This window comes from Zootoca vivipara, chromosome 11 (assembly GCF_963506605.1).
Source record: "Zootoca vivipara chromosome 11, rZooViv1.1, whole genome shotgun sequence".
Classification (NCBI taxonomy): Eukaryota; Metazoa; Chordata; class Lepidosauria; order Squamata; family Lacertidae; genus Zootoca; species Zootoca vivipara.
Genome location: NC_083286.1, coordinates 2849828 through 2874162, shown reverse-complemented (window position 1 = coordinate 2874162; position 24335 = coordinate 2849828). Strand labels below are relative to the sequence as shown.

The 24335-nt window shown below is 44.4% G+C and overlaps 2 protein-coding genes across 2 annotated transcripts in view; one reads left to right on the top strand and one right to left on the bottom strand.

Annotated features, from left to right (window-relative positions):
- Positions 1-9794, top strand: part of ALDH1A1 (aldehyde dehydrogenase 1 family member A1) — a 52964-nt gene extending 43170 nt beyond the window's left edge. The window contains exons 11-13 of the mRNA XM_060280056.1: positions 26-183; positions 1364-1438; positions 8856-9794. Coding sequence (XP_060136039.1) covers positions 26-183; positions 1364-1438; positions 8856-8928 — 306 coding nt within the window. The 3' untranslated portion in view covers positions 8929-9794. The remainder of the gene's footprint in view (positions 1-25; positions 184-1363; positions 1439-8855) is intronic.
- Positions 9795-23679: 13885 nt separating this feature from the next.
- The window catches only part of TMC1 (transmembrane channel like 1), a 55412-nt gene continuing 54756 nt past the window's right edge, over positions 23680-24335 (bottom strand). Inside the window, exon 18 of the mRNA XM_060280202.1 lies at positions 23680-23924. Within this exon, the coding sequence (XP_060136185.1) occupies positions 23680-23924 (245 nt within the window). The remainder of the gene's footprint in view (positions 23925-24335) is intronic.

The following is a 24335-nucleotide window of genomic DNA, read 5'->3' as shown; positions in this document are numbered from 1 at the left end:
GATTGCTTCTTTTGATTTCAAACAGATTTTTGGGCCAGTTCAGCAAATCATGAAGTTCAAGACTGTTGATGAAGTTATAAAAAGAGCAAACAATACTCATTATGGTCTAGCAGCTGGAGTGTTTACCAAAGACATTAACAAAGCACTGACATTTGCAGCTGCTCTTCAGGCTGGAACAGTCTGGTAAGTACCCTTGGTGTTGCTATTTTAGCCGAATTAACCTTACATAGAAGACTTACGGCATGGTTTAATGAGTATTTGTGATCTGAAGGCACACAGAGTACCTGAAGAGAGGAAAAAAGCTGTGCAACCTCAAACCTGAATAGTATCTTTGAGACATGAACCTATTAAGTCTGCTACCTCTTCCCACATCTTTAGACAATGTAGTTTTAACAAGGAATCTTTTTTTGCTTCAGGTGTCATATCCTGATCAGGATTGGCATCACACACCACCCACCTGTCAAACATCTGACATCCCAACGACATCAGATGCAAGGTGCTTTGAGGTCCCAAACGTGGTTATTTCCTCCATTTTAGCAAGAGATTCCAGGCAAACGGCTTAGTTTTAGCAGCAGTTTCCATGTAAATGCCTTTCTGAATCAAGAAAGGGTTTGCATGGACTCCTGTGAAACTGAGCAAGGTTTAACCTCTGCTTATCAGCTGACGGATCCTGCTCCAATAACAGGCATGTGCAGCCAACGCAAAACACAACCCTGCCCATCAGATGGCATCATGAGTTAGGCACAATTTTGGAAAAACATTTCTCAAGGGATGCAATTCTACAGCTTCTGTGCCACTGCTAACTCACATCACCACCTGCCATGATGCAAATGGTGGGAGCACATGAGGTTGGGCCTTTGAGGAAGATCTCAGCACACAGGTAGGCACAAATGGGAGCAGGTGTTCTTTAGGGTCTGATGACGGAGACCATTTAGCACTTCAAAGGATAATACCAACATTTTCATTTTTGTGCGGGAACTGCCTGGGAACCAATTAAGCTGCTGAATCACTAAGACCATTGCATTTTCTGAATATTTTTCAAAGGCATCCCCACCTACAGTCCATCACTATCCATACTAATCACTGAACAATATGCTACTCCACATGTAGACAGTACTGTATTTCTGTATTTTCTACGAATTAGGTTGAGTAATTCAACAGTTTCTACTGTTAGGTAGCAGACATACAGAAGAACTTGCAGCAGTTCTGAAGGTATTTTTGTGACATGAGAGAAATTCATGTTTCTTTTGATTTTTAAAGTATGCACATAGTGCAAGATTCTGTAAAGAAACTCAGCTAGCTCTTATGACCGAGCAGAATTCCTCCCCATGACTAAGTTGCTCCACCTTCTCTTTTTCTTCAGGGTGAACTGCTATAATGCTGTGGCTGCTCAGGTTCCTTTTGGAGGATTCAAAATGTCAGGAAATGGCCGAGAGCTGTAAGTAAAGTCAGTGGGGATTTGTTTCAGATACGGATTTCAGAGATTTTATGTGAGCAAGTTCGTCTTTTAGCACAAAATGTCACCACTACAACATTCTTATTTCCAGGAAGTCTGTTTTTTGCTCTCTTGGCATTTCCACTGCTTTGGCTTAAAAGAATGAGTAACCAGTCAGGGAAGACTGAAAAGGAATATCACTGTGTAGAAATTGTGGGTTGTATTAGCTCATCCTATGGTATGCTGTCCATATCAGTTACAATTAGGAAGGAAATAACCTATGCTGTTTCTGTTTTGCTGTGGTTTCTTTTCCGCCTAATGCCAAGTTATTCATTTCACTGTTCACTATTTAATGTAATTTACATAATTATTTATCAGTTTAACATAATGAATGATGCAATTACTTCCACACTATTTCAACACAATTTTAAACGGAGGTGTGTGTGTGGAAACCATAATCATATTCATATATGTGTGTGTGTGTGTGTGTGTGTGACTGAGAAACAACAACAGCAAAGCCTGTTCAGTATTTGCTGGATTGATTTCCACTCCATGGGGTGAATAAGTGAACATCAAAAACTTTTGCTTCTGTTTTCTGCAACTGGACTTCTCCACGACCCTTCCTCTCTGCAGGGAGGTGGGCCCGCCACTTAATGGATCCAAATGGTTTCCAGAGAGTGGTAGGAGACGCTTTATCACATGTTGATGGCCTTTCAGCCGATTCCCTGGTGGCCCGCTGGAATGTGGAGTTAACCAGGGCTATTGACCGTTTGGCTCTGAAGCGCCCTCTCTGATTGCATGGAGCCCGGACAGCCCCATGGTTTCCCCCGGAGCTGAGGGCGATGAAACAGTCGTTGAGATGACTAGAGCACCGGTGGCAGATAATTCATTCTGAAGCTGACCAGACACGGCTCAATGTGGCGGTAGTGACGGCGAAGAAGACTTTCTTCACCGCCTCTATTGCATCTGCAGAAAACAGCAGCAGGAGACTTTTTCAGGTGGTTCGCAGTTTAGTGGAACCACCTGTTCCATTGGGGCCTAGTATGGGCTGCATGATCTCCTGCAACGATTTTGCAAAGTTTTTTTTGCAGATAAAGTCACTCAGATTCGGGAAGAGGTAGACTCCACCATGGGAGCACAGCTGGGGCGGGGGAGTGCTAGAGGTCTGCCTAGTTAGGTTGTGTGGGATCAATTTCAATTTGTTACCTCCGAGGATGTGGACAGGCTACTTGGACGAGTGAAACCAACCACCTGTCTCCTTGATCCTTGCCCATCCTGGCTTATAACACTAGCCGGGAAGGGCTGGGCGATGGGCTTTGCAGGTTGGTGAATGCTTCTCTCTGTGAGGGAGCCTTCCCGGACCCGCTGAAAGAGACGGTTATTAAACCGTTTCTTTAAAAACATCTTTAGATGTGGCCAATATGGCCAACTATCGCCCAGTCTCAAATCTTCCATTCTTGGGCAAGGTGATTGAGTGAGTGGTTGCTGAACAACTCCAGGCACGCCTGGAAGAAGTAGACCATTTGGATCCCTTCCAGTCGGGATTCAGGCCTCATCATGGGACTGAAACTGCCTTGGTCACACTGGTTGATGATCTCTGATGGGCTAGGGACAAAGGTGAGAGCTGTTTCCTAGTTCTGCTAGATCTCTCAGTGGCTTTTGACACCATCGACCATAACATCCTTCTGGACCGTCTAGAGGGTTTGGGAGCTGGGGGCACTGTTATACAGTGGTTCTGCTCCTTCCTCCTGGGCCATGTTCAGAAAGTGGTGGTGGGGGATGAGTGTTCAGACCCCTGGGCTCTCACTTGTGGGGTGCCTCAGGATTCTGTCCCCCATGCTTTTTAACATCTATATGCAGCCGCTGGGAGAGATCATCAGGGGGTATGGGCTTGGTGTTCATCAGTATGCGGATGATACCTCTCTTTCAGATCAGAACCAGGGAAGGTGCTGTGTGAGGCGGTTGGAGGATGGATGGATGGCGGCTAACAGATTGAGGTTGAATCCTGACGAGACAGAAGTGCTGTTTGTGGGGGACTGGAGGCGGGCAGGTGTGGAGGACTCCCTGGTCCTGAATGGGGTAACTGTGCCCCTGAAGGACCAGGTGTGCAGCCCAGGAGTCATTTTGGACTCACAGCTGTCCATGGAGGCACAGGTCAATTCTGTGTCCAGGGCAGCTGTCTATCAGCTCCATCTGGTACGCAGGCTGAGACCCTACCTGCCTGCAGACTGTCTCACCAGAGTGGTGCATGCTCTAGTTATCTCTCGCTTGGATTGCTGCAATGCGCTCTACGTGGGGCTACCTTTGAAGGTGACCTGGAAACTACAACTAATCCAGAATGCGGCAGGTAGACTGGTGACTGGGATCAGCTGCCGAGACCACATAACACTGGTCTTGAAAGATCTACATTGGCTCCCAGTACGTTTCCAAGCACAATTCAAAGTGTTGGTGCTGACCTTTAAAGTCCTAAATGGCCTCAGTCCAGTATACCTGAAGGAGCATCTCATAGAATCATAGAGTTGGAAGAGACCATAAGGGCCATCCAGTCCAACCCCCTGCCAAGCAGGAAACACCATCAAAGCATTCTTGACATATGCCTGTCAAGCCTCTGCTTAAAGACCTCCAAAGAAGGAGACTCCACCACACTCCTTGGCAGCAAATTCCACTGCCGAACAGCTCTTACTGTCAGGAAGTTCTTCCTAATGTTGAGGTGGAATCTTCTTTCTTGAAGTTTGAATCCATTGCTCCGTGTCCGTCATCCATGCTAGGTGTAAAGCTACAAACAGCAGAGGAAGTGTTTGTGGTAATCAATGTCTACCTGCACCCAGTTTATAAGAAAAATCTGGTTGACCAGAGATGGAAGGAAATTCAGTCGACACTCGAAACTCTCCTCGATAAATACTCTGAAGCCACCTTCCTGGTCGCAGGAGATTTTAATGGTCGATTGTCTTACTCTGATAAATCCTTATTTACTAAATACAAGAAATACCCTCCATTATCCATCTTAACTACAGACCTTTTACCCAGGAACTTCAAAGACAGTGTTGCCACATATGCAGGCCTTAAATGCAGGCAAACCTTGTTGGCCCTTAATTTTCATCTGTTAAACGGAGCTCTTAGTTCTGATTACCCAGCTGAATTTACTTTCTGGTCAGGTTCCCGAGCCTCTACCATTGATTTTATCTGGACATCAGTAGAGTTGATTCCCAAAATCACTAACTTTAAGGTGGTAACGAGGCTGGAAAGTGATCATTTTCCCTTAGAACTTTCCCTGACCCTGGCTGGAAATCTGGACACGTATTCCTGTGTGCCTTTAACAAACAATCAGCTGCAGATGAGGCCTATTGCCTCAAAATGGACCGACAAAATGGCTCAACGGACCTAGTCTGACCAACTTCAAGCGACAAGGGACTCCCTTATCCAGGCAGATGAGCCACTGCCAATATATGATAAGCTAGTAGATCTGCTAAAACCATCTATGGCTCGGGTTCCGGTAATGAATAGTAATCATTTCCCTCATAAAAAGTGGTTCGATGAGGAATGTAGACACTTTAAGAGCAGTCTGTATAATGAATTCTTGGCATATAGGGCATCAAATGATCCCGTGCCTAGTAGTCACCTTATGAACCTCAAGAGAAAATATAAAGCTCTATTAAAGGATAAGAAGCTTGCGGCAGAAAGAAACAACTGGAACAACCTTCTAAAAGCTGCAGAGAATAGAAATCCCTCCTCCTTTTGGTATCAAATTTCCCAATATCTGGGCAGACCGTCGATAAGGATAGAACCCCAAATTTCAGCTGACACCTGGGAGCGCTTTTTCGCTGATTTATATGCAGCCCATGCTGCTGGCGGAGAAAGACCAGATTTGGCCCCCATGCCTGAGTGGGACCCAGTTACCTACTCTGAAGTGGAAACACTTATAGACCAATTTAAGGCGGGCAAGGCACCCGGAGATGACCTTATATCCATTGATGTTATCAAAGCTAATAAGGATTGGTGGTGCCCACTCCTAGCAGCACTTTATACTCATATAAATAAAACAGCGAAGTTCCCCCCAAGCTGGAACTCAGCACTGATTGTATTAATACATAAGAAAGGGCCGCATACTGACCCGGCCAATTTTAGGCCAATCAGCTTGCTGAATGTTATCGGGAAGATTTACTCAAGGTTTCTGCTCAATAAATTAACGATCTGGATGGAGAGCAATAATATTATCGCAGAGGAACAGGCGGGTTTCCGCCCTGGAAGATCGACAACAGACCAAATTCTAATCCTGAACCATCTGGCCGACAAATATGCTGGCAAAGGCCTAAAAGCCCTCCATGTCACCTTTATCGACTTTAAGCAGGCCTTTGATCTAATCCCCAGGAACCAGCTATGGACAAAACTGGCAGCGACGTCTATTGACCGCCGCCTCCTTTTGCTGATTATGAATCTGCATACAAATACCTTCCTGAGAATTAGGCTAGATGGCAAGGGGCTAGTCTCTAATCCGGTTGCCACCACTAGAGGGGTAAGACAGGGCTGCTTGCTTGCCCCTGCCCTATTTAATTTCTATATTAACTCACTAGTGGCCCATATGACCAATGCTGCTTTCCACCCGCCAAAATTAGCAGGTAGAGCCTTGAATGTCCTCCTGTATGCGGATGACGCCGCCCTTTTAGCTACCTCCCCCATTGGGTTAAGGAGGATGCTTCGAGCTCTTCATGAATACGTGACCCAACACGAGCTCCATCTTAATTATGCCAAGACCAAAATAATGGTCTTTGCTGCTCGACCAAAACCTAATTTGTGGTCAATTAATGGTATTCCCATAGAGCAGGTTAGTTGCTTCAAATACCTGGGTCAGATAGTTCGATCAAACAGGTCCTTCTTGGCACACAGAGAATATATAGCCGCAAATGCTTCTAAAGCAGCTGTTGGTTAGATCCCTGTATTCCAAGAAACAGGCACAAACAGTGGATGTTGCCCTGCGACTCTTTAAAATGAAAGTTCTCCCACTACTTTTGGTGGGCATTGCCTTGGGTACGCGTAGGGACTTTGTAAGATTGGAATCTATCCAATCACAATTCCTCAGGGCCATTCTCAGGATCCCCCCTTCTGTTGCGGGTGCGATCATGAGATTGGAGACCGGTTGCCAAGCCTTTACGTATGTGGCCCTGAAAGCGAAATTATGGCTATGGCTCAAACTATGTTTCAGACCGATGGGTTTGGCCCCCCTGATTCTGAGGGATAATTTTAAATCTCCATGGGAAAGGGAAGTGGTAGAGGAAGTGCAAAAGTGCGGTCTGTCCTCCCTTTATATTGAGTCCATGACGTTCAGTCGCGCTAAAGCGATGATCGCTCAGAGATTGGGGGATATCGCCAGACAGGAGGACATAGCCCGCGTGAAATCTGGGATGTTTTTAGGGGAGCAGGTGTATCGGTCTGCACCAGCCCGTTACCTGGCGGATATCCACTATGTGGAATACCGCAGACTACTTACTGCGGCTAGACTGAATGTCCTTGATTCGGCGGTTTTGAGGGGAAGATTTGGAGGAGTCCCATACAGTCAGAGAATGTGCCATTGTGCCTTGAGTGAGGTAGAATCTACAGAACACATTCTACTGAGTTGTCCCTTTTATAATGATTTAAGGCAATGTCTTATAGCGCCGTATTTATCTCAGTTTAGTTCCCGACTAAGAGAACGGCAGGCAGCATATTTGCTAAACAAGCCCACTGGGAAAATAACCTTCTCTGTGGCTAAATTCCTCTTCTTGGCGCTCAAGTGTCGGAAACGTATAATCGAATGTCTTGATGTGGGTTACCTGTAGGAGGTTTAGTAGTGCGGTCATACCCCATTTATGTATCCCGCTGATGCCCTCAGTTTTATATTTTTATATTTTTATGCATCCCGCTGATGTCTTCAGTTTTATATTTTTATATTTTTATGTATCCCCCTGATGCCTTCAGTTTTATATGTTTATCTTTGTATTGAGAAATGTTTTTGTTCTATCGGTCGAATAAAGTAAGTATATTGAATCCATTGCTCCGTGTCTGCTTCTCTGGAGCAGCAGAAAACAATCTTTCTCCCTCCTCCATATGACATAGCTGCCAAGTTTTCCCTTTTCTCGCGAGGAAGCCTATTCAGCATAAGGGAAAATCCCTTTAAAAAAGGGATAACTTGGCAGCTATGCCATATGACATCCTTTCATATATTTGAACATGGCTATCATATCACCCCTTAACCTTCTCTTCTCCAGGCTAAACATACCCAGCTCCCTAAGCCGTTCCTCATAAGGCATCGTTTCCAGGCCTTTGACCATTTTGGTTGCCCTCTTCTGGACACGTTCCAGCTTGTCAGTATCCTTCTTGAACTGTGGTGCCCAGAACTGGACACAGTATTCCAGGTGAGGTCTGACCAGAGCAGAATCTCCACCCCCATCATTCTGCCCAGACACTGAGGTCCAGTATCGAGGGCCTTCTGACAGTTCCCTCATTGCGAAAAGCCAAGTTGCAGGGAACCAGGCAGAGGGCCTTCTTGGTAGTGGCACCCGTCCTGTGGAACGCCCTCCCATCAGATGTCAAAGAGATGTCAAAGAGAAAAACCAGCTAAAAGATTTGAAGGCAGCCCTGTTTAGGGAGGCTTTTAATGTTTAAAAGATTATTTTATTTTATTTTTCCGTTGGAAGCCGCCCAGAGTGGCTGGGGAAACCCAGCCAGATGGGCAGGGTATAATATAAATAATAAATAATAAATTATCATCATCATCGGAATTCTTCAACATTGCTAATTACATTTTCTATCCAGAAGTTTGCCCTGTCGGATATTCTAGCGGCATTTGTTTTCCTGCTAGAATGGACTGTTTTGTAAAACTGAAATATAAAGATGTCATAAAATGGTATTTGATGGCACATATCCACACAGAATGCAAGCCTCTGTGCCTTCTTGGTGAGCAAATAGCCTTTTTTGGTGAAGAAGCTGATTTCTATTCTGAAATGTTATCTAGCCCAGATCATGCATTAGGCCTCAGAGGAAGACAATAATTTCTGTAGAGTCTGTGGCCGGGTGGTTGTATCTAAGAGAATTTGGACACAATCACTAGAAATATACCCTTTGTCAGACTGTCTTGAAGCTTCATGGAAATGAATAGAAATTGTACCAGAATGTTGGTCCTCTCATTTCCATAAACAGGAAATGCCTTCTATCAGACTTGATTGAAACACCCCCTTATCAGTCATTCAGATTCCACTCCTACCCACGCTTCCCAGGCTCTGTCTGACATCTCTGGCTATCCAAGTTTCCTGTAACATCTGATAGATCAAAACACACTGTCAGATGATATTTGCAGCTCTTGGACATTGAACATGCCAGATCACAGATATATTAAATATGGTTGCTATTCTGATGATCTCTCTCTCTCTCTCTCTCTCTCTCTCAGTGGAGAATATGGCCTTCATGAGTATACAGAAGTCAAGACAGTCACCATCAAGATTCCACAGAAGAATTCATAATGTCATTGCAGGGAACAGGAGGACTTGACCACATCAGATGCTAAGCAGACTTGCAAGGCCAGCTATAGGGCAGAACATTTTGTAGCAGATGTTTTCATGTAATTTGGGTTTTCTTTCTATCTGTAAAAACAAATGTGTTTAGCAATTAACAGTCATTTAGAAAATCTTAAATCTGCTTAACTAAGAAAGGGAAATCTTAATGTCTGAATCTAATTAACAAGTTTTGAATCTTGATGAAAAAAGCAATTTTAATTTTCCACCGTGTTTGAATATATTTGAATATATCTGTAGTGCTATGGGAAATAAAATTGTGAACATATCATATTTACACAATTTGCTTTAGTGTGCTGTTATAGAATCGTAAACTGTCATCTCTTTCTTTGTTAAGAGCTTGACAAAAGTATTTAAATATGGCTATCTAATAGAGACTTTGTAATCAAGAGCAAAAATCCTTAGCAATCTTCTGGTACATGCTGTAAGTTTGATTCTGTTCATAATAACTACTGTGCAGAGGCATTTTGGATGTAAACTTTTAAAAATCTATCCTTTTCTACTGTTATTCATTCAGTTGTCTATTTCCATTACAAACTAAAGCTGTATCCTACACACACAATCTACCGGTATGTACAATTCCATGGGAGTAACACCCATCAAACACAATGAGGCTTATTTGGCAGAGGCATGTAGCACATTACACCATAAGACATTATGCTTTGTCATTAAGACTTTGAGAATTTTTACATGCAGAATTTCAAAAACTAAACTAATTCAGTTGGTAGTAAGACACCTATACTGGTAGTAAGGCACCTATACTGCCCCATTTACAAATTTCTTTTATATATTCCATTTAAAAGATCCCATAGTGGTGTACAACATTAAGATCATAATTTATGCAGCATAATAAAAAGACATAATACACAGCATAATAATAAACGAATCATAACAATACTGCCCCACATTTAACAGGCCATAGATTATTAAATGGCTGAAGGTAAAGAGGAATGTTTTTGCCTGCCACTTAAAGACATGTAACGATGGCACCAGCACCCATAGATGAGGAGCCATCACAGAAAAGACTTGTTCTTGTGTTGTAACCCTCTGGACCTCTCTGGGATGGGGGACATAAAGAAGAGCCTCAAATGACAAGTGCAGGGTCTAGGTCGGTTTGTATGGGGAGAGGTGGTCCTTGAGGCATTTATAGGTCAGCATCAGCACTTTCAATTGGGCCTGGAAAATAATTGGCAGCCAGTGCAGTCAGGCCAGCATTAGCGATATACAGAATGCTCAAACCATCTCATTTTGGTGAGCAACCTGGCTGTCAAATTTTGCACTAGCTGAAGTTTTCAAACTGTCTTCATAGGCAGCCCCACATACAACACCTTGCAGGGATCCAACCTGGAGGTTACCAAAGCGTAGGCCACAGGAGTTAAGCCAAAAGCTGATGGAAGGCACTCTGTGCCATTGAGGCCACCTGAGTCTCAAGCAACAGCAGAAGTTCCAGAAGTACCCCTAAGGTACGTATCTGCTCCTTCAGAGAGTGTAACCCCATCAGGAGCAGGCAATCTTCCATCCATCTGGTCTAGGGAACCACCCACCAACAGTGCCTCAGTCTTATCTGGATTGAGCCTCAGTTTGTTGGCTCCCATCCAGCCCATTACTGGGACAAGACATTGGTCCAGCATATCCACTGCCAAGCCTATAGATGTAAAGGAGAAATAGAGTTGTGTGTTCTCAGCATAAAGCTCTAAAACTCTGGATGACTTCATTCAGTGGCTTCATGGAGGAAATAATTGAACCTGGAGGGACCCCACATTGAAGGCCCTCATGGTGCTGAAAAACACACCCCAAGCATCACCCACTGAAGATGACCATCCAGGTAGGATCAGACCTTTCCAGGAGGACACCATAATCAAAGGCATTGAAAGCCGCTGAGAAGTCAAGGAGGATTAACAGGGACACATTGCCACCCCCCTCTCCCAACAGAGGTTATCATATAAGGTGACCAGAGCAGTTTTTGTGCCAAAGTCAGGCCAAAACCCCAATTGAAATGTATCTAGAAAATCAGTCTCCAAGAACTCCTGGATCTGGTCAGTGACCACTCACTCAAGAACCTTGCTTTTTTAAAAAAAAAGGAGGTTGGCAACTGGCTGGTAGTTACTTAGGCTCTCAGAATCTAGGTGATTGTTTCTTAAGCAGCAGTCTTATCACCGCGTCCATCAAACAAACAGGGACCACCCCCTTTCATAAAGAAGCATTGACCACCTGCCCATCTCAGAAAGCTATCTCCTCCCTGCTGGATTTTATCAGCCAAGAGGGGCCAGGGGCCAGAGTGCAGATAGTTGCCAGAAGCAATCCAAGCGTCTCTCATGTCTTTCTACGATGTTGATTTTATGAGGATATATGCTTGGTCTTTCTGTTATACAGAAAATTCCAAGTGGGTCTGAACCTCAATGCTTAAAATCCCTCATAGAGGATAAGGATCCAGAGATCACGCTAAGGGTGGCCAAATTTTGCGTGGCTGCCATAAAATTCAGGGAACAAGCTGTGCTATTACAAAGACTAAGGCTTCAGATGCAAACTCTAGATACTGTAATATTTTAGAGACTAAGATCTAAACCACAATTCTAATGGCTGTCATATTCATACTGTATTGTTTATTGTTATATTCGATTGTTAATTCAAACTTCATTCTATTGTGTTTCATGTTCGTTTAGTACGGTATGTGAATCTGGTCTGGGACCATAACAAACTTCATTTCATTTCAGTCCAAGTGCCTTGTCCACATCATCAAATCACAGCAACTGAAATTCATCTAATGAAACAGAACTAGACACTGTGCTTGGGACGTCTCTTGAAATTCAAATGCTACTACAGTAGAGACAAGGTCCTTACAGATGCAAGTTATTTTACCCTCCAAATGCTTGGCAAGCTACCCTCAGTTCTACCACCTCTTTTAGCCAGTCTGCAAAAGTCCCTGCTCTGCCAGATGGCATAGTCAGGATGCAATGGAGGTAGCAAAGTATGCTTTTTTTTGCTGCCTTCACTGCCACTGCCATTCGTCTGGAGTTTTTCCTCCACTTGCATTCAAGCTGTATCTCAGAATGATTCTTCACTTAAGTTTGAGAGGATACCATGTAGTCAAACAGACTCCATGAAGAGGAGAGGGTGTTCAGGGGTGATTATGTCAACAGCTGTTCCACTGATCGACCAGGGCTTCAATGGGAATGCCTGCCATATCAGCGGGGGAAACTCCCAGAGTCATCTGGAAACCACTTTGATCCATCAATCATACTAATAGGTCCCCCACCTCTGCAGAGGGGAAAGGGTGTTGAAAGCCTAAAGCTCAACAGGAAGTGGTCTGACCATGACAAGGGGCTGGTGTCAATATCCCCCACTTTCAGATCACTCTCTTCTGGCCCAGTCAAAATACAAAATCCAGAGTGTGATCAGCCATATGTGTCAGGGCAATGACATGTTGTGACAGCCGCGTTGTCATGGCAGCCATGAAGTCCTGAGCCACCCCACCTTGGCATGGATATTGAAGTTCCCAAGAACCAACAGTCTGGGAGTCCTAAACATCGCCGCCAAGACCAGGTCCCCCAGCTCAGGCAAGGAGGCTGCCGGGCAGCAAGACGGGCAGTAAACCAACAGAATCTCTAATCTGTCCCAAATACCCAATGCCATAAATAAATAATTAAAACATAGGAAATGTTCTACTCTGAACTAAGCCCTGCTGAATTCAATGGGACTCACTCCCATAAAAGTGAATATAGGAATGCAGACTAAATGGCCTGAGAAACAAGAAAGGTTTTCATTTGGTGTTGAAAATATAGCAAGCTCAGCACCGGACAAACCTGCCTGTGAAAAGAAAACGGGGGCCAGAGCATCACCATGGAGAAGACCCTGTCTCTGTTGATGTCAGTTTATCTCTGTTTCTCATCCCCACCCCCAAAGAATCTTAAATTCATCATCACTTCATGGATTTTACTTCAATGCTCTATGTGCAGCTTCCTTTGTGCTCGACCCCAAAGCTACAGGTAGTGCAGAATGTTGCAGCTACCAGGCCAAGTTCAAGGTGCTACCAGTGGCGGAGCTAGCCGCTAAGGCACCCAGAGCGACACACATGCTGTGCACCGGGGGGGGGGCGATCCGGCACAGCAGCGATTGCATCCAGGGGGATTTTGTCACACACTTGGGCCTTCAGGGATGAAACCTGGGGCAGGCTGCCCCACCGCTGCCCCCCTTCCCCTGGGTGCTACTGTTAGAATCTGGGACCAAGCTACTATTAAGCTTGGGACCATAGAATCACAGAGTTGGAAGAGACCACAAGGACCATCCAGTCCAACCCCCTGCCAAGCAGGAAACACCATCAAAGCATTCCTGACATATGGCTGTCAAGCCTCCACTTAAAGACCTCCAAAGAAGGAGACTCCACCACACTTCTTGGCAGCAAATTCCACTGCCGAGCAGCTCTTACTGTCAGGAAGTTCTTCCTAATGTTTAAGTGGAATCTTCTTTCTTGTAGCTTGAATCCATTGCTCCGTGTCCGCTTCTCTGGAGCAGCAGTAAACAACCTTTCACCCTCTTCTATATGACATCCTTATATATATTTGAACATGGCTATCATATCACCCCTTAACCTTCTCTTCTCCAGGCTAAACATACCCAGCCGTTCCTCATAAGGCATCATTTCCAGGCCTTTGACCATTTTGGTTGCCCTCCTCTGGACACGTTCCAGCTTGTCAGCATCCTTCTTGAACTGTGGTGCCCAGAACTGGACACTATTCCAGGTGAGGTCTGACCACAGCGGAATACAATGGTAGTATTACTTCCCTTGATCTAGATGCTATACTCCTATTGATGCAGCCCATAATTGCATTGGCTTTTTTAGCTGCTGCATCGCACTGTTGACTCATGTCAAGTTTGTGGTCTACCAAGACTCCTAGATGCTTTTCACATGTACTGCTCTCAAGCCAGGTGTCACCCATCCTGTATTTGTGCCTTTCATATTTTTTTTGCCCAAGTGTAGTACTTTATATTTCTCCCTGTTAAAATTCATCTTGTTTGCTTTGGCCCAGTTGTCTAATCTGTTAAGGTCATTTTGAAGTGTGATCCTGTCCTCTGGGGTGTTAGCCACCCCTCCCAATTTGGTGTCATCTGCAAACTTGATCAGGATGCCCTCAAACCCATCATCCAAGTCATTGATAAAGATGTTGAATAAGACTGGGCCCAAGACAGAACCCTGTGGCACCCCACTAGTCACTTCTCTCCAGGATGAAGAGGAGCCATTGATGAGCACCCTTTGGGTTCGGTCAGCCAGCCAGTTACAAATCCACTGAATGGTAGCATTGTCTAGCCCACATTTTAGTAGCTTCTTTACAAGAATATCATGGGGCACCTTGTCAAAGGCCTTGCTGAAATGAAGATAGGCTATATCCACAGTGTTGCCTTCATCTACCAGGCTTTTAATTCTGTCAAAAAATGAGGTCAAATTAGTCTGGCATTACCTATTTTTCAGAAACCCATGCTGACTTTTAGTGACCACAGCGTTCCTTTCTAGGTGCTCACAGACCGTTTGCTTAATGATCTGCTCTAGAATCTTTAGACTCTTTTCTGGTATTGATGTCAGGCTGACTGGGCGGTAATTGTTTGGGTCCTCTCTTTCCCCCTTCTTGAAAATAGGGACAACATTTGCCCTCCTCCAGTCTGCTGGGACTTCACTTGTTCTCCAGGAATTCTCAAAGATGACTGCCAGTGGTTCTGAAATCACTTCTGCCAGTTCTTTTAATACACTTGGATGTAGTTCATCTGGCCCTGGAGACTTGAATACATCTAAACTAGCCAAGTATTCTTGTACTACCTCCTTACTTGTTCGGGGCTGTGTTTCCCCTGCTGAATCATCTGCTCCATATTCTTCAGGTCGGGCATTGTTTTCTTTTTTGGAGAAGACTGAGGCAAAGAAGGCATTGAGGAGTTCTGCACTTTCTCTGTCCCCTGTTTGCATTTCACCATCTTCTCCTCTAAGTGACCCCACTGTTTCCTTGTTCTTCTTTTTGCTACGGACGTACCCATAAAAGCCCTTTTTGTTGCTCTTAACCTCTCTAGCAAGCCTGAGTTCATTCTGTGCTTTAGCACATCTGAGTTCTTGCAAATGCAAAACAGGTCTTATGTGCCACCTGTAATAGTGCCAATTCTGTCAATCAAAGCAGTCAAGTGGGCACATGTGAGTTAAGGCAGTCTCATAGGTAAACTGATCCCAAGTTGTTAAGGGCTTTATATACTAGATAACCACCTTAGATGCATTGCGCAACGATGTAGATTGGTAGCACAAAGGGGGTGGGAGATCAGGAAGTATTTCAGGTGTTGAAAGAGCTAATTTAGCATTAGGAATTAATACCTACAAACAAATACAGATTCCTCATTTCCATCCAAAGGGCAATTCAGCCTGCATTCTTTTCTCCTCTATTGAAACCAAGCCCTGTTCTATATTATTAATCTGATTAATTTGATGTGCTGAATTTGCCCATGGGTGGTGCCAAAGCAAAGAGATACACCTTTTGTCAATTTAGAATTCAGGCCAGCCTAAGACTGAACATGTTAGTGTTTGCTCAAAACATTTGAGATATGCTTGAAGGAAGAAAAGCAGCAACTCAGCAGGATCCATCATAAGATGTGGTAAGGAACAAACAACCCATTTAGCTAAAGATCACATTCCACATCTATGAGCCCAAACTACACTTTGAAAAAGGACTGCACCTTTTTCACCAGAGCAGTTTATCAGTTTACCAGTATTTCGATAATCTTGCCCATTTCAGAAAAATATAGAAAGGGGTGTAGAATCCAGGATTCTCAAATTCAAGAGCATTGTGGTGTGGCCATGAGGTGGGCTGTCTTTGATGTGAGCAACATATTTGGAGAGGGTAAAACTTCCAAGCACATTATTGATGCTACTTGCCCATATTGGACTACTAGAAAGCAACAAATATTAAGGGAAGGTGTGGTTCTGACACTCCCAAAAGTCTTAAACAGACTAGCACTTGACCTGCCTGATCTCAACATTGCAAATTTCCAGTGTGCAGGCAAGTCGCTTGAGTATGTAGTGAGTCACCCAACTTCTGAGTTTATTGGATGAAATTGGTTTTTTTAGGTGCTTTCCAATCTGGTTGCCTGTTCTGATTCTTGAACAGGAACTGCCATGGATGATCTTCATCAGGAGACGGAGAAGGGGAGCAAGACCCTATTCATTCTCTTCATTGGCAATGTCTTAGCTGGAATCTGGCTTTGTAGGTCCATTTTGTTCTGACTTCAGTCCTTCCAGGGAAGATGGGCTGAGGAGATGGTGGTAGGAGATTGCTGCAGTTTTGGGTAAGGTTGCCACAAGGATGCTGCCACAAAGATGTAACTTGCCTCCTATGCTGTTTAACATCTGCAGGAAATTGATACCTGGGTATCATGTCCTGGGACCCAGGTGAATGCCCTAACCTGGAGCAGATCTCAAGACAGCACAGCACAGCACTGCATGCACATGTCTCTGATACCCGAGTGCCATACCTGGGTGCCATAATTCAGAGGTGCCATGACTCTGGAAACGTACACATGAGCTGTCCACATGTTCTGTTATCCAATTACATTGCAGGAAAGCTTCACATATGTGCCAATCAGGAGCTAATCATGTATAGAGAATGTTATAAAGGTTTATTGGATTTTGTATTCTCTGCCCAGTCTTTCGGAATTGTCCACTGGGTCTCTTTATTCACACAGCTGCATGTGAAATATCTGAATCCTTTCCATGCACTGTGTGTCTTCTTTTTGCTTGAAGAACCAGTGTTTTGTTGCACCCTCCTTTGTAGGGTAACAAAATGACTTGGTCATGTTCCTCTCTGATATCTATCTTCTGATCCCAGAGAGGCAGAGGAAGTCTTGAATCAGTCTCCTGTATCACTTTTGGATTAAATGAAGGTAAACAAACCAATGACTGATGCTCATAATTATGATGTGAATGTACTGTTGGTTTGGTTTCTGGTGATCTTAGAGTACTTGTAGAACATACTTTGGATGGGGTTACTGGAGGGGTCACACTCCAACATTCAGTTGCTCTTTCGGGGTCCAGAGGCCATGTCCAGCTTCTTCCTGTTCTTCCTTGTAAACTTACCTACTAGGCTTTTCGTGAAATGCACCCCACCCCTCCATCAATTTATCCACCCAAATTCTCATTCTGCAAAAATGGGCAGAGGGAAAGGAGGCATTGAAGTGGGCATTAAAGGAAGTAAAAACAGCAGCAGACAATACTACTGGGAAAACATGGTTCTGGAACTGTCAGCGGAAGTTCATGTTTCCCATGAGTCCCTACAGTGGATACTAGGACTCAGTGAAGCCAAGGATAGTGAGGGCAATGCTTCTTACATTCACCCCAGGGGCTCATGGGAAAGAAAAAGAAAGGAAAAGGAAAAGAAAGGAAGAGTGGCAACTGCTGGCTGCTGGGGCTGTTGGGTCTGTGATGACCCAGGATCTGGAAAACACACAGAAACAGCTTTTAAAATAAAATCACCAAAATAATTCCTGTTAGAACTTTCCACCAGTCTTAATTACAAGTAATTGCTAGTGATGTGATAGTTTATCAAGGGGTAGATGGAGCCAGCCTTTGGGGGGAAAGACAAAGGAATGATTATTTTTCCTTGCAGTTTTTCTCAACATGGCCTGGGAGCAAAGAGGAAAGCTGCACCACTTTCATTTCTGTCTATGGTGAAGTGCTTAAAAGCAGCACCGGCATCTTGTTGGGGGAGGGGGTGGAGCAGGCAGATGTGGAAATGTCCAGGAAGAAGTCGACTTTAAATCCTCTAGGGCTGGGGTGCACAAAGGAATCGATGTGTTATGGTGCGAACCTATAGGCATTTGCTCAGAAGCAAGTGCCATTGAATTCAGTGGGTTTGCTCCCAGGTAAGCAGTCGTAGGTGTGTGGTTTTATGTCACAGAACATTAAGCCATGACTGGGAAAGTGCTGCTTGACAGCTAGGGATAAACATTGGATGGAAACACCCCGACCAAAACAACCACAGAACCATTAAGCGAGAGTCCTCTGATAAAATTCAATGCAAAGCCAACCACGGAGGTGGGCATTGCCAGAAGGAACCCAAGGTGCTCCCGCCAAGAGGAGCCAAGAGCCAAGGTGATTCTGTGCTTGGGCGGCACCCAACAAAATGCCACCTAAGCACACTTGGAAGCTCAACTTTCAACCTTAATGATCAGTGACAGGTCATTTTCTCAAATCACAGCAAGAAATTTCACAAAGGAAACTGGTGTTTTTAAGCAAGGCTTCGCCCCTAAACACCCCCAAAACACAGCTGCTGGTAGCTGGCTGGTGCTTCTTTGCTTCAGCCCAGGAATGGATTAAGAAAGCTGCTTTTGGCAGACCAGGGGAGCATCGGGAGAAACTGGATCAACCTTTATTTCTTCATAAAAAGATCCCAGGTTTAATCCTTGGCATCTCTTAGAAGTGCCAGAGTGGGGGCAGGCTTTTGTTAGAGGCAGCAGAACCTCAGTTAGTTAAGTATTTTTATTGCTTTTTATTGATTTGTGGGGCAGTTGCCCCCACCCCACCCCCACCCCCGGCTGCACGCATGAGGGCTACCAGAGAACCCTGCCTGAAATCGTGGAGAGCCTTTGCCAGTTACTGTAGTAGACAATACTGAGCTGATGATCCAATTCAGCTTCCTATTGTCATTGTGAGCTGGAAATAAGCTGGCCATTTAGTAGATATTTCAAAAACTGCTGCCTTCTCAGGCTTTTATTTTGAAGGAGTCCAATGCTGATTATTATGTTTCTTGCATTCAGATCATAGCAGAGCGGCTGGGCAGGGTTGACACACAACATAGCAGCCCCAGTGAGAGGATGCAGGTGTTCCAGCTCCCCAACACAATGGGTTGCTGGCCCTTACCAAGAGGGAGAGGGAGAGGGGAGGGCAAGGCATGGCCCATCTAGTGCTCCCACCACCATGCACCACCCTAGCCACCACCTGCACCAGCTCACCAGCTGCTAGCCATGGTTGAATGTAGCTCAAAATACCATGCACCCACCAGACCAGGGGCAAGATGACCTCCTCCTCCTCCCTCCTGTTGCCAATGCCCATTTGTTTACCATCTCACATGGGGCCTAACTCTACAGTCACTCGAGAAAGTAAAAGGTGAGCAGAGGCTCCTTGCTCTTGTCACTGCTTTGCTTCCTTAGCGGGGACAGGTTAGCCGTCAGTGACACCAGAGAGAGTGAGCAGTTAGGGCCTCAACTCCAGCTGGGATGTCAACCTGAGCAGGTGCTGGAAACAGTAGGGCCAGAAACAGAGGGACTGGATGCAAAGGGGAGAGAGATCCTGCACCTTTAACAGAAGCACTGAGGAGGAAAAATTGGCACACAATGGATTTCTGAGGCTTATCTTGAATGCAGGGAGTTGAATAAGTGATTAAACATATTCATAACTGCAAAACACTTTTTTGGGGGGCAAAACTAACCTAACCAGGTTAGTTAGGGACCCAGGTGGCACTGTGGTTAAGCCTAGGGCTTGCTGATCAGAAGGTCGGCGGTTCGAATCCCTGTGACGGGGTGAGCTCCCGTTGCTTGGTCCCAGCTCCTGCCAACCTAGCAGTTCGAAAGCACGTCAAAATGCAAGTAGATAAATAGGAACTGCTCCAGCGGGAAGGTAAACGGCGTTTCCGTGTGCTGCTCTGGTTTGTCAGAAGCGGCTTTGTCATGCTGGCCACATGACCTGGAAGCTATACGCCGGCTCCCTCGGCCAATAATGCGAGATGAGCACGCAACCCCAGAGTCGGTCACGACTGGACCTAATGGTCAGGGGTCCCTTTACCTTTACCTTTAACCTAACATGCAATCTTACTACATTCAGTTTTTTTAAAAAAGTATCTTGATTTGTATCTATATTTTTGAAAATTTTATTAAGTCCACTATTTTTAAAGTCCACTTTTATCACTATTTTACTGAATATTCTATATAATTTCATGAAAACTGCTTAAATATTATTATTATTATTATTATTATTATTATTATTATTATTAAATATAAATCTTGCTAAAGGGCTCAGTATCTTGTCCTAAACCTTGGTTTTATATACTCCTCAAAATTGCTTGGAGCTGCAAAGTAATCTCAGAGTTGGAGAACTAGGGAGATTCATGCCGACTGTCTGCTTTTTAAACATATGAAGCTATTCTTCCTAAAACAGTCACCTTTGGATGTTCATAAAATATATTATTTATTTTGAAGGTGAGACATTTAATAACAGCCCTAGACCAGACACCAGGGAAATGTATAACAAACGGGAAGCCAAAACACAAATCTTTGCAGAGACAGGAGCCCATGAACAGGATGAATCCAGAAATAAGTTAAATATTTAAAGCTAAAAATTCCCATAGTTTAAGCAAGGCATTGTGCAAATAAATAGAAAACATCTGTTGAATTTTTCTTCATTACAGCTTGAGGGGGAATCAGTTGCTATTGTGAAATGCCCAGATATATTTACCATGCAGGGTAAATGCAGGGTACCATGTCAGATCAAATGCTTCACAACTAACCAGCTGATCACAGCAGAAGAGGCAGGATAAACTGTTCTTAATAAAACATTCTACATGATGAGCAACTTTTCCCCTTGATGATGCTTCAAGACCAGGCACAGGGCATATCATCCACATCATTTTCCTATTTAATCCAGATTGGGGAAGGGGGATAAATCACAGCAGGAATGGTAATCTGGATAGAATGGGATGGTGTTCTGATAAGGATGATGTCATGTGGATGCTGCAAAAATCTTGCATGCTGTCATGTGGGGGATGCCCTCCTCTCCAAGGCTTGCCCACCTGCTTGCCATCTCCTTCTGGACCAAAACCACACAACTGCGCAGCAGAAGAGCTCCATTTCCCCACTCTTGTCATTTCTTGCATGCAGAGGGGGCAGGTGAACAGGCATCAACAGGGAAGAAACTGCTGGACCAGGAGAATCCACAGAATGGCAAATGCTGCAAGGGTTTGGGTCTTGGCAGGTGCTCAATGATCCCTGCTCCACATTTCTAGATCAGGTCCACCTAGTCCAAAAGTGGACAATATGACATCGATGGAACCTCATATACAAGATGTAAAGATGATGCTTTTGGTATAGCAGCTCTGGGGAACCCGTGGCCCTCCAAATGTTGCTGGACTTCAACCAGCCCCACCTAAGCAGTGCTATTTTTTTCTAGAAAAAGGGGTGCTGGAACTCACCATGAACACCTCTCATTCTCTTAGAATGGCAATGGTGCCCACCTGAGAGGGGCTGGAACTGAGTTCCAGCTGAAAAAAGCTCTGCATCTAAACATGGTCACATCTAACCATAACAGTATGTCCTTTTAAAATGTCAGGTTCTTTTTTTGGGGGGGGGGAGGTTAGTGGGTTGTTGTTGTTTTTATTTTGATTATGTATTTTGTGGTTTTATATTTTGATTTTATTCTGTGAACCATCCTGATACCTCTCTGGGTATATAAATTCAATAAATAACTAAATGATAAAATAAACAGTATGCCTAAACATTGAAGCTCCATGTATCATTCATAATAGTTGGCATCTGTATTCTGTGCAAGCACCTTGTTACAATCAATTACTATCAGACCAACTCTCCTCTCTAGCAAGAGGAAACTTATCATCTCACTAGAAGGTAGGGCAGAGCTCAGGGCAACCTGAAGCCTATGGGTCTTATATCAGCTAGCATCTGTTGTCTCATGTAAAGAATAGTTAGTAATCTGCCATCTTGTCTGAAGTATTGTTTCCTGACCTAAATAAATGTTACATATCCTCCATGAATTTGGCAGGGCGGTGGTGTTTGTTAAGCCACCTAAGCTATGTGTGCCCCCTTGCCCAGATTGTCCCGAGTTTTGGCCTTTATCTGTTGATGGACGGCCGTCCTGACTCTGCCCCAGACACACTGACCAAGTGCTTGGAAGCTGTGGCTGGATGGCTGTGGGGGAGCCGGTTGAAGTTAAATCCTTTGAAGACAGAGGTCCTCTGGCTGGGTTGGGACAACATGGGGTTGGGGAGCCAACTCCCATCTCTTGCGGGGGCTCAATTAGTGCCAGCGCCTTCTGTCAAGAATTTGGGTGAAACCTTTGACGCCTCCCTTTCTACGGAGGTGCAGGTTGCAGCCACAGCAAAGGTGGCATTTTTCCATCTCCACCGTATCAAGAAGTTGGTCCCTTACCTTTCTTGCCCTGATCTGGCCACAGTGATCCATGTGACGGTCACCTCCAGGCTTGATTACTGTAACTTGCTCTACGCGGGGCTGCCCTTGAAGCTGACCTAGAAACTCTAGCAGGTGCAGAATGCTGTGGCGAGGCCCCATACGAGGTCCTTGCCGCAGGATCACATTCATCCAGTGCTTTACCAGCTGTTTGTTTGTTGTTTTTCCTATTACATTTTATTGTAATTCATATTTGGTGTTATATCAACGAATAAAAATGGAGCTGTGAGCTTAGCCAAGCCAAGTTGAGATCTGCCCTCTGGTGGTTCTGTGGTTTCACTACATACAGAAGTGAAGACACATTTTAAAAAAAAACCCAGTGGGCTGTGCATAACATGTCATTTTTGTTTAAAGCAGTGTTTCCTCCAACTGTTTTTGGACTACAACTCCCATCGTTCCTAGCTAGTAGGACCAGTGGTCACACTTTTCCCACCCACTCCTTTTCATCTCTAATTTTTAGATTAAAAAAAATTAAAATTATAAACCCTTGAAATACACACAAAAATATATTTGTATTTTTTAAAAAAAGAAAACATACAGTACTGCAGTCTTTAATATTTACAGAGAGGACAGTCTGTAATATTCTCCAAATTACATCCCAATTCAGTTCATGAAACTTGGAAACTTAATTCACCAGTATGTTCCCCTGCATAAGGTCCACGGTTCTACAGTGCTCCAATACCTTCACATGAGCTTGTGCAGGAGAACTTCCCATTGCATTTTAACCAAGGCGTTGGGTAAAATGCATTGCCATCTGCAAGCACTCAAATTAGAAGTCAGCATTCCTTCTCTACATCTCACTTCAAAGTAACCTTGGCTTGGATTCTAACAGCTTCCCCCCAAAGGCTTTTGTGCCTCTCCCTTTCCTTCACTCCCCCAACCCATTCCTGAGGAAGAGGGAGACTCTCTGGAACAGTAGGAAGAAGTCAACCCCAAATGAGGAGAGCTTTTCACACGTGCAACACAACCTTTGGACTCAAGCCATCGGGAAATAATGGGAAGGCTTTAATTTTTTTTTTAATATGTAGAGTTGATTCACATATTTCAAAGCAAATTTTGCACACACTATCTAGATTTGAAAGTCACTAAAGTATTCAGGTTTGTTTGTGGTTTTAGACAATGCTAGCTCTTCTACAGAAATATTTTCAAAGCAACAGCACACTCACTTCATTTTCTTTACATTCTAATGGCATAAGTTACATGGCCACTTGACTTTCAGACTTCTAGCTCTGTACTAATGTGATTTGCACCTGGCTTGACCTGCTATTGCCAACCAGTCAGTGACACTGGCCCCCATTCACTCCTGGACTTGAATCCTGGCCACCGTGGCTCATGAAGCTAGGTCCCAGCCATATCACCTCTGATATTCCTGCTTGTTCTAACCCCTGCATCTTTCTGTGAGGGTGAAAAATCTTATTGGATACTTCCCTTTACTACAAGTACATGAAGTCTAATGTTGTTTAATGAGTTGGAACACTTTGCTTATCAGTAATTTGGAGGTGGTCCTGGCATCCTTGGCGGCATGCTTGCAAAGTGTGGGTTTCTGGGAGTGTATCCATTCATGCCACTGACCCTTGGAACCATTGGCCGGGTCACTGCTATCTGTGGGGGAGGCGCAGGGCCCCCTCGTCCTCTGCCACAGGGAGGTTGGCTTCCATTTGCAATACCTGGTTTGTCTTCCTTCTGTTCACCTGGCTTTTTCTTGGTCTCATTCGCTCCTTTTTCTTTATCTGAAAACATTGTTGGGGGGAAAACAGGACTTATTTTTTGAACCCAAAGCCAGAATACAAATTCTGGACTGAAACAAGGCACATGTAAGATATGCTTCTGTGGTTGGCACCTAGTGATCAAAGGTTGGAACTCAGCATGCTCTAGGCCTGTGGTCTTGGGAGGGGTTCCAATATGGATGGCAGACTAAAAACTGCATAACAGAAATGAAGAAATGAAACTAGTTATTGTTTCAGCCTACCTACGTTATAGCACCCTTCACAAACATGTGCCAAAAAGGTTAGGCTGCAAAGGAGTGACAATCAGTAGTTTCTTATCAGGCCTCTTCAAACAAAACAATCCTATATAATAAAGTGCAAGTGTCTCTGCGTCCAGATTCCCTGTGTCCCTGTGTCCGCGCTACTGCGCATGTG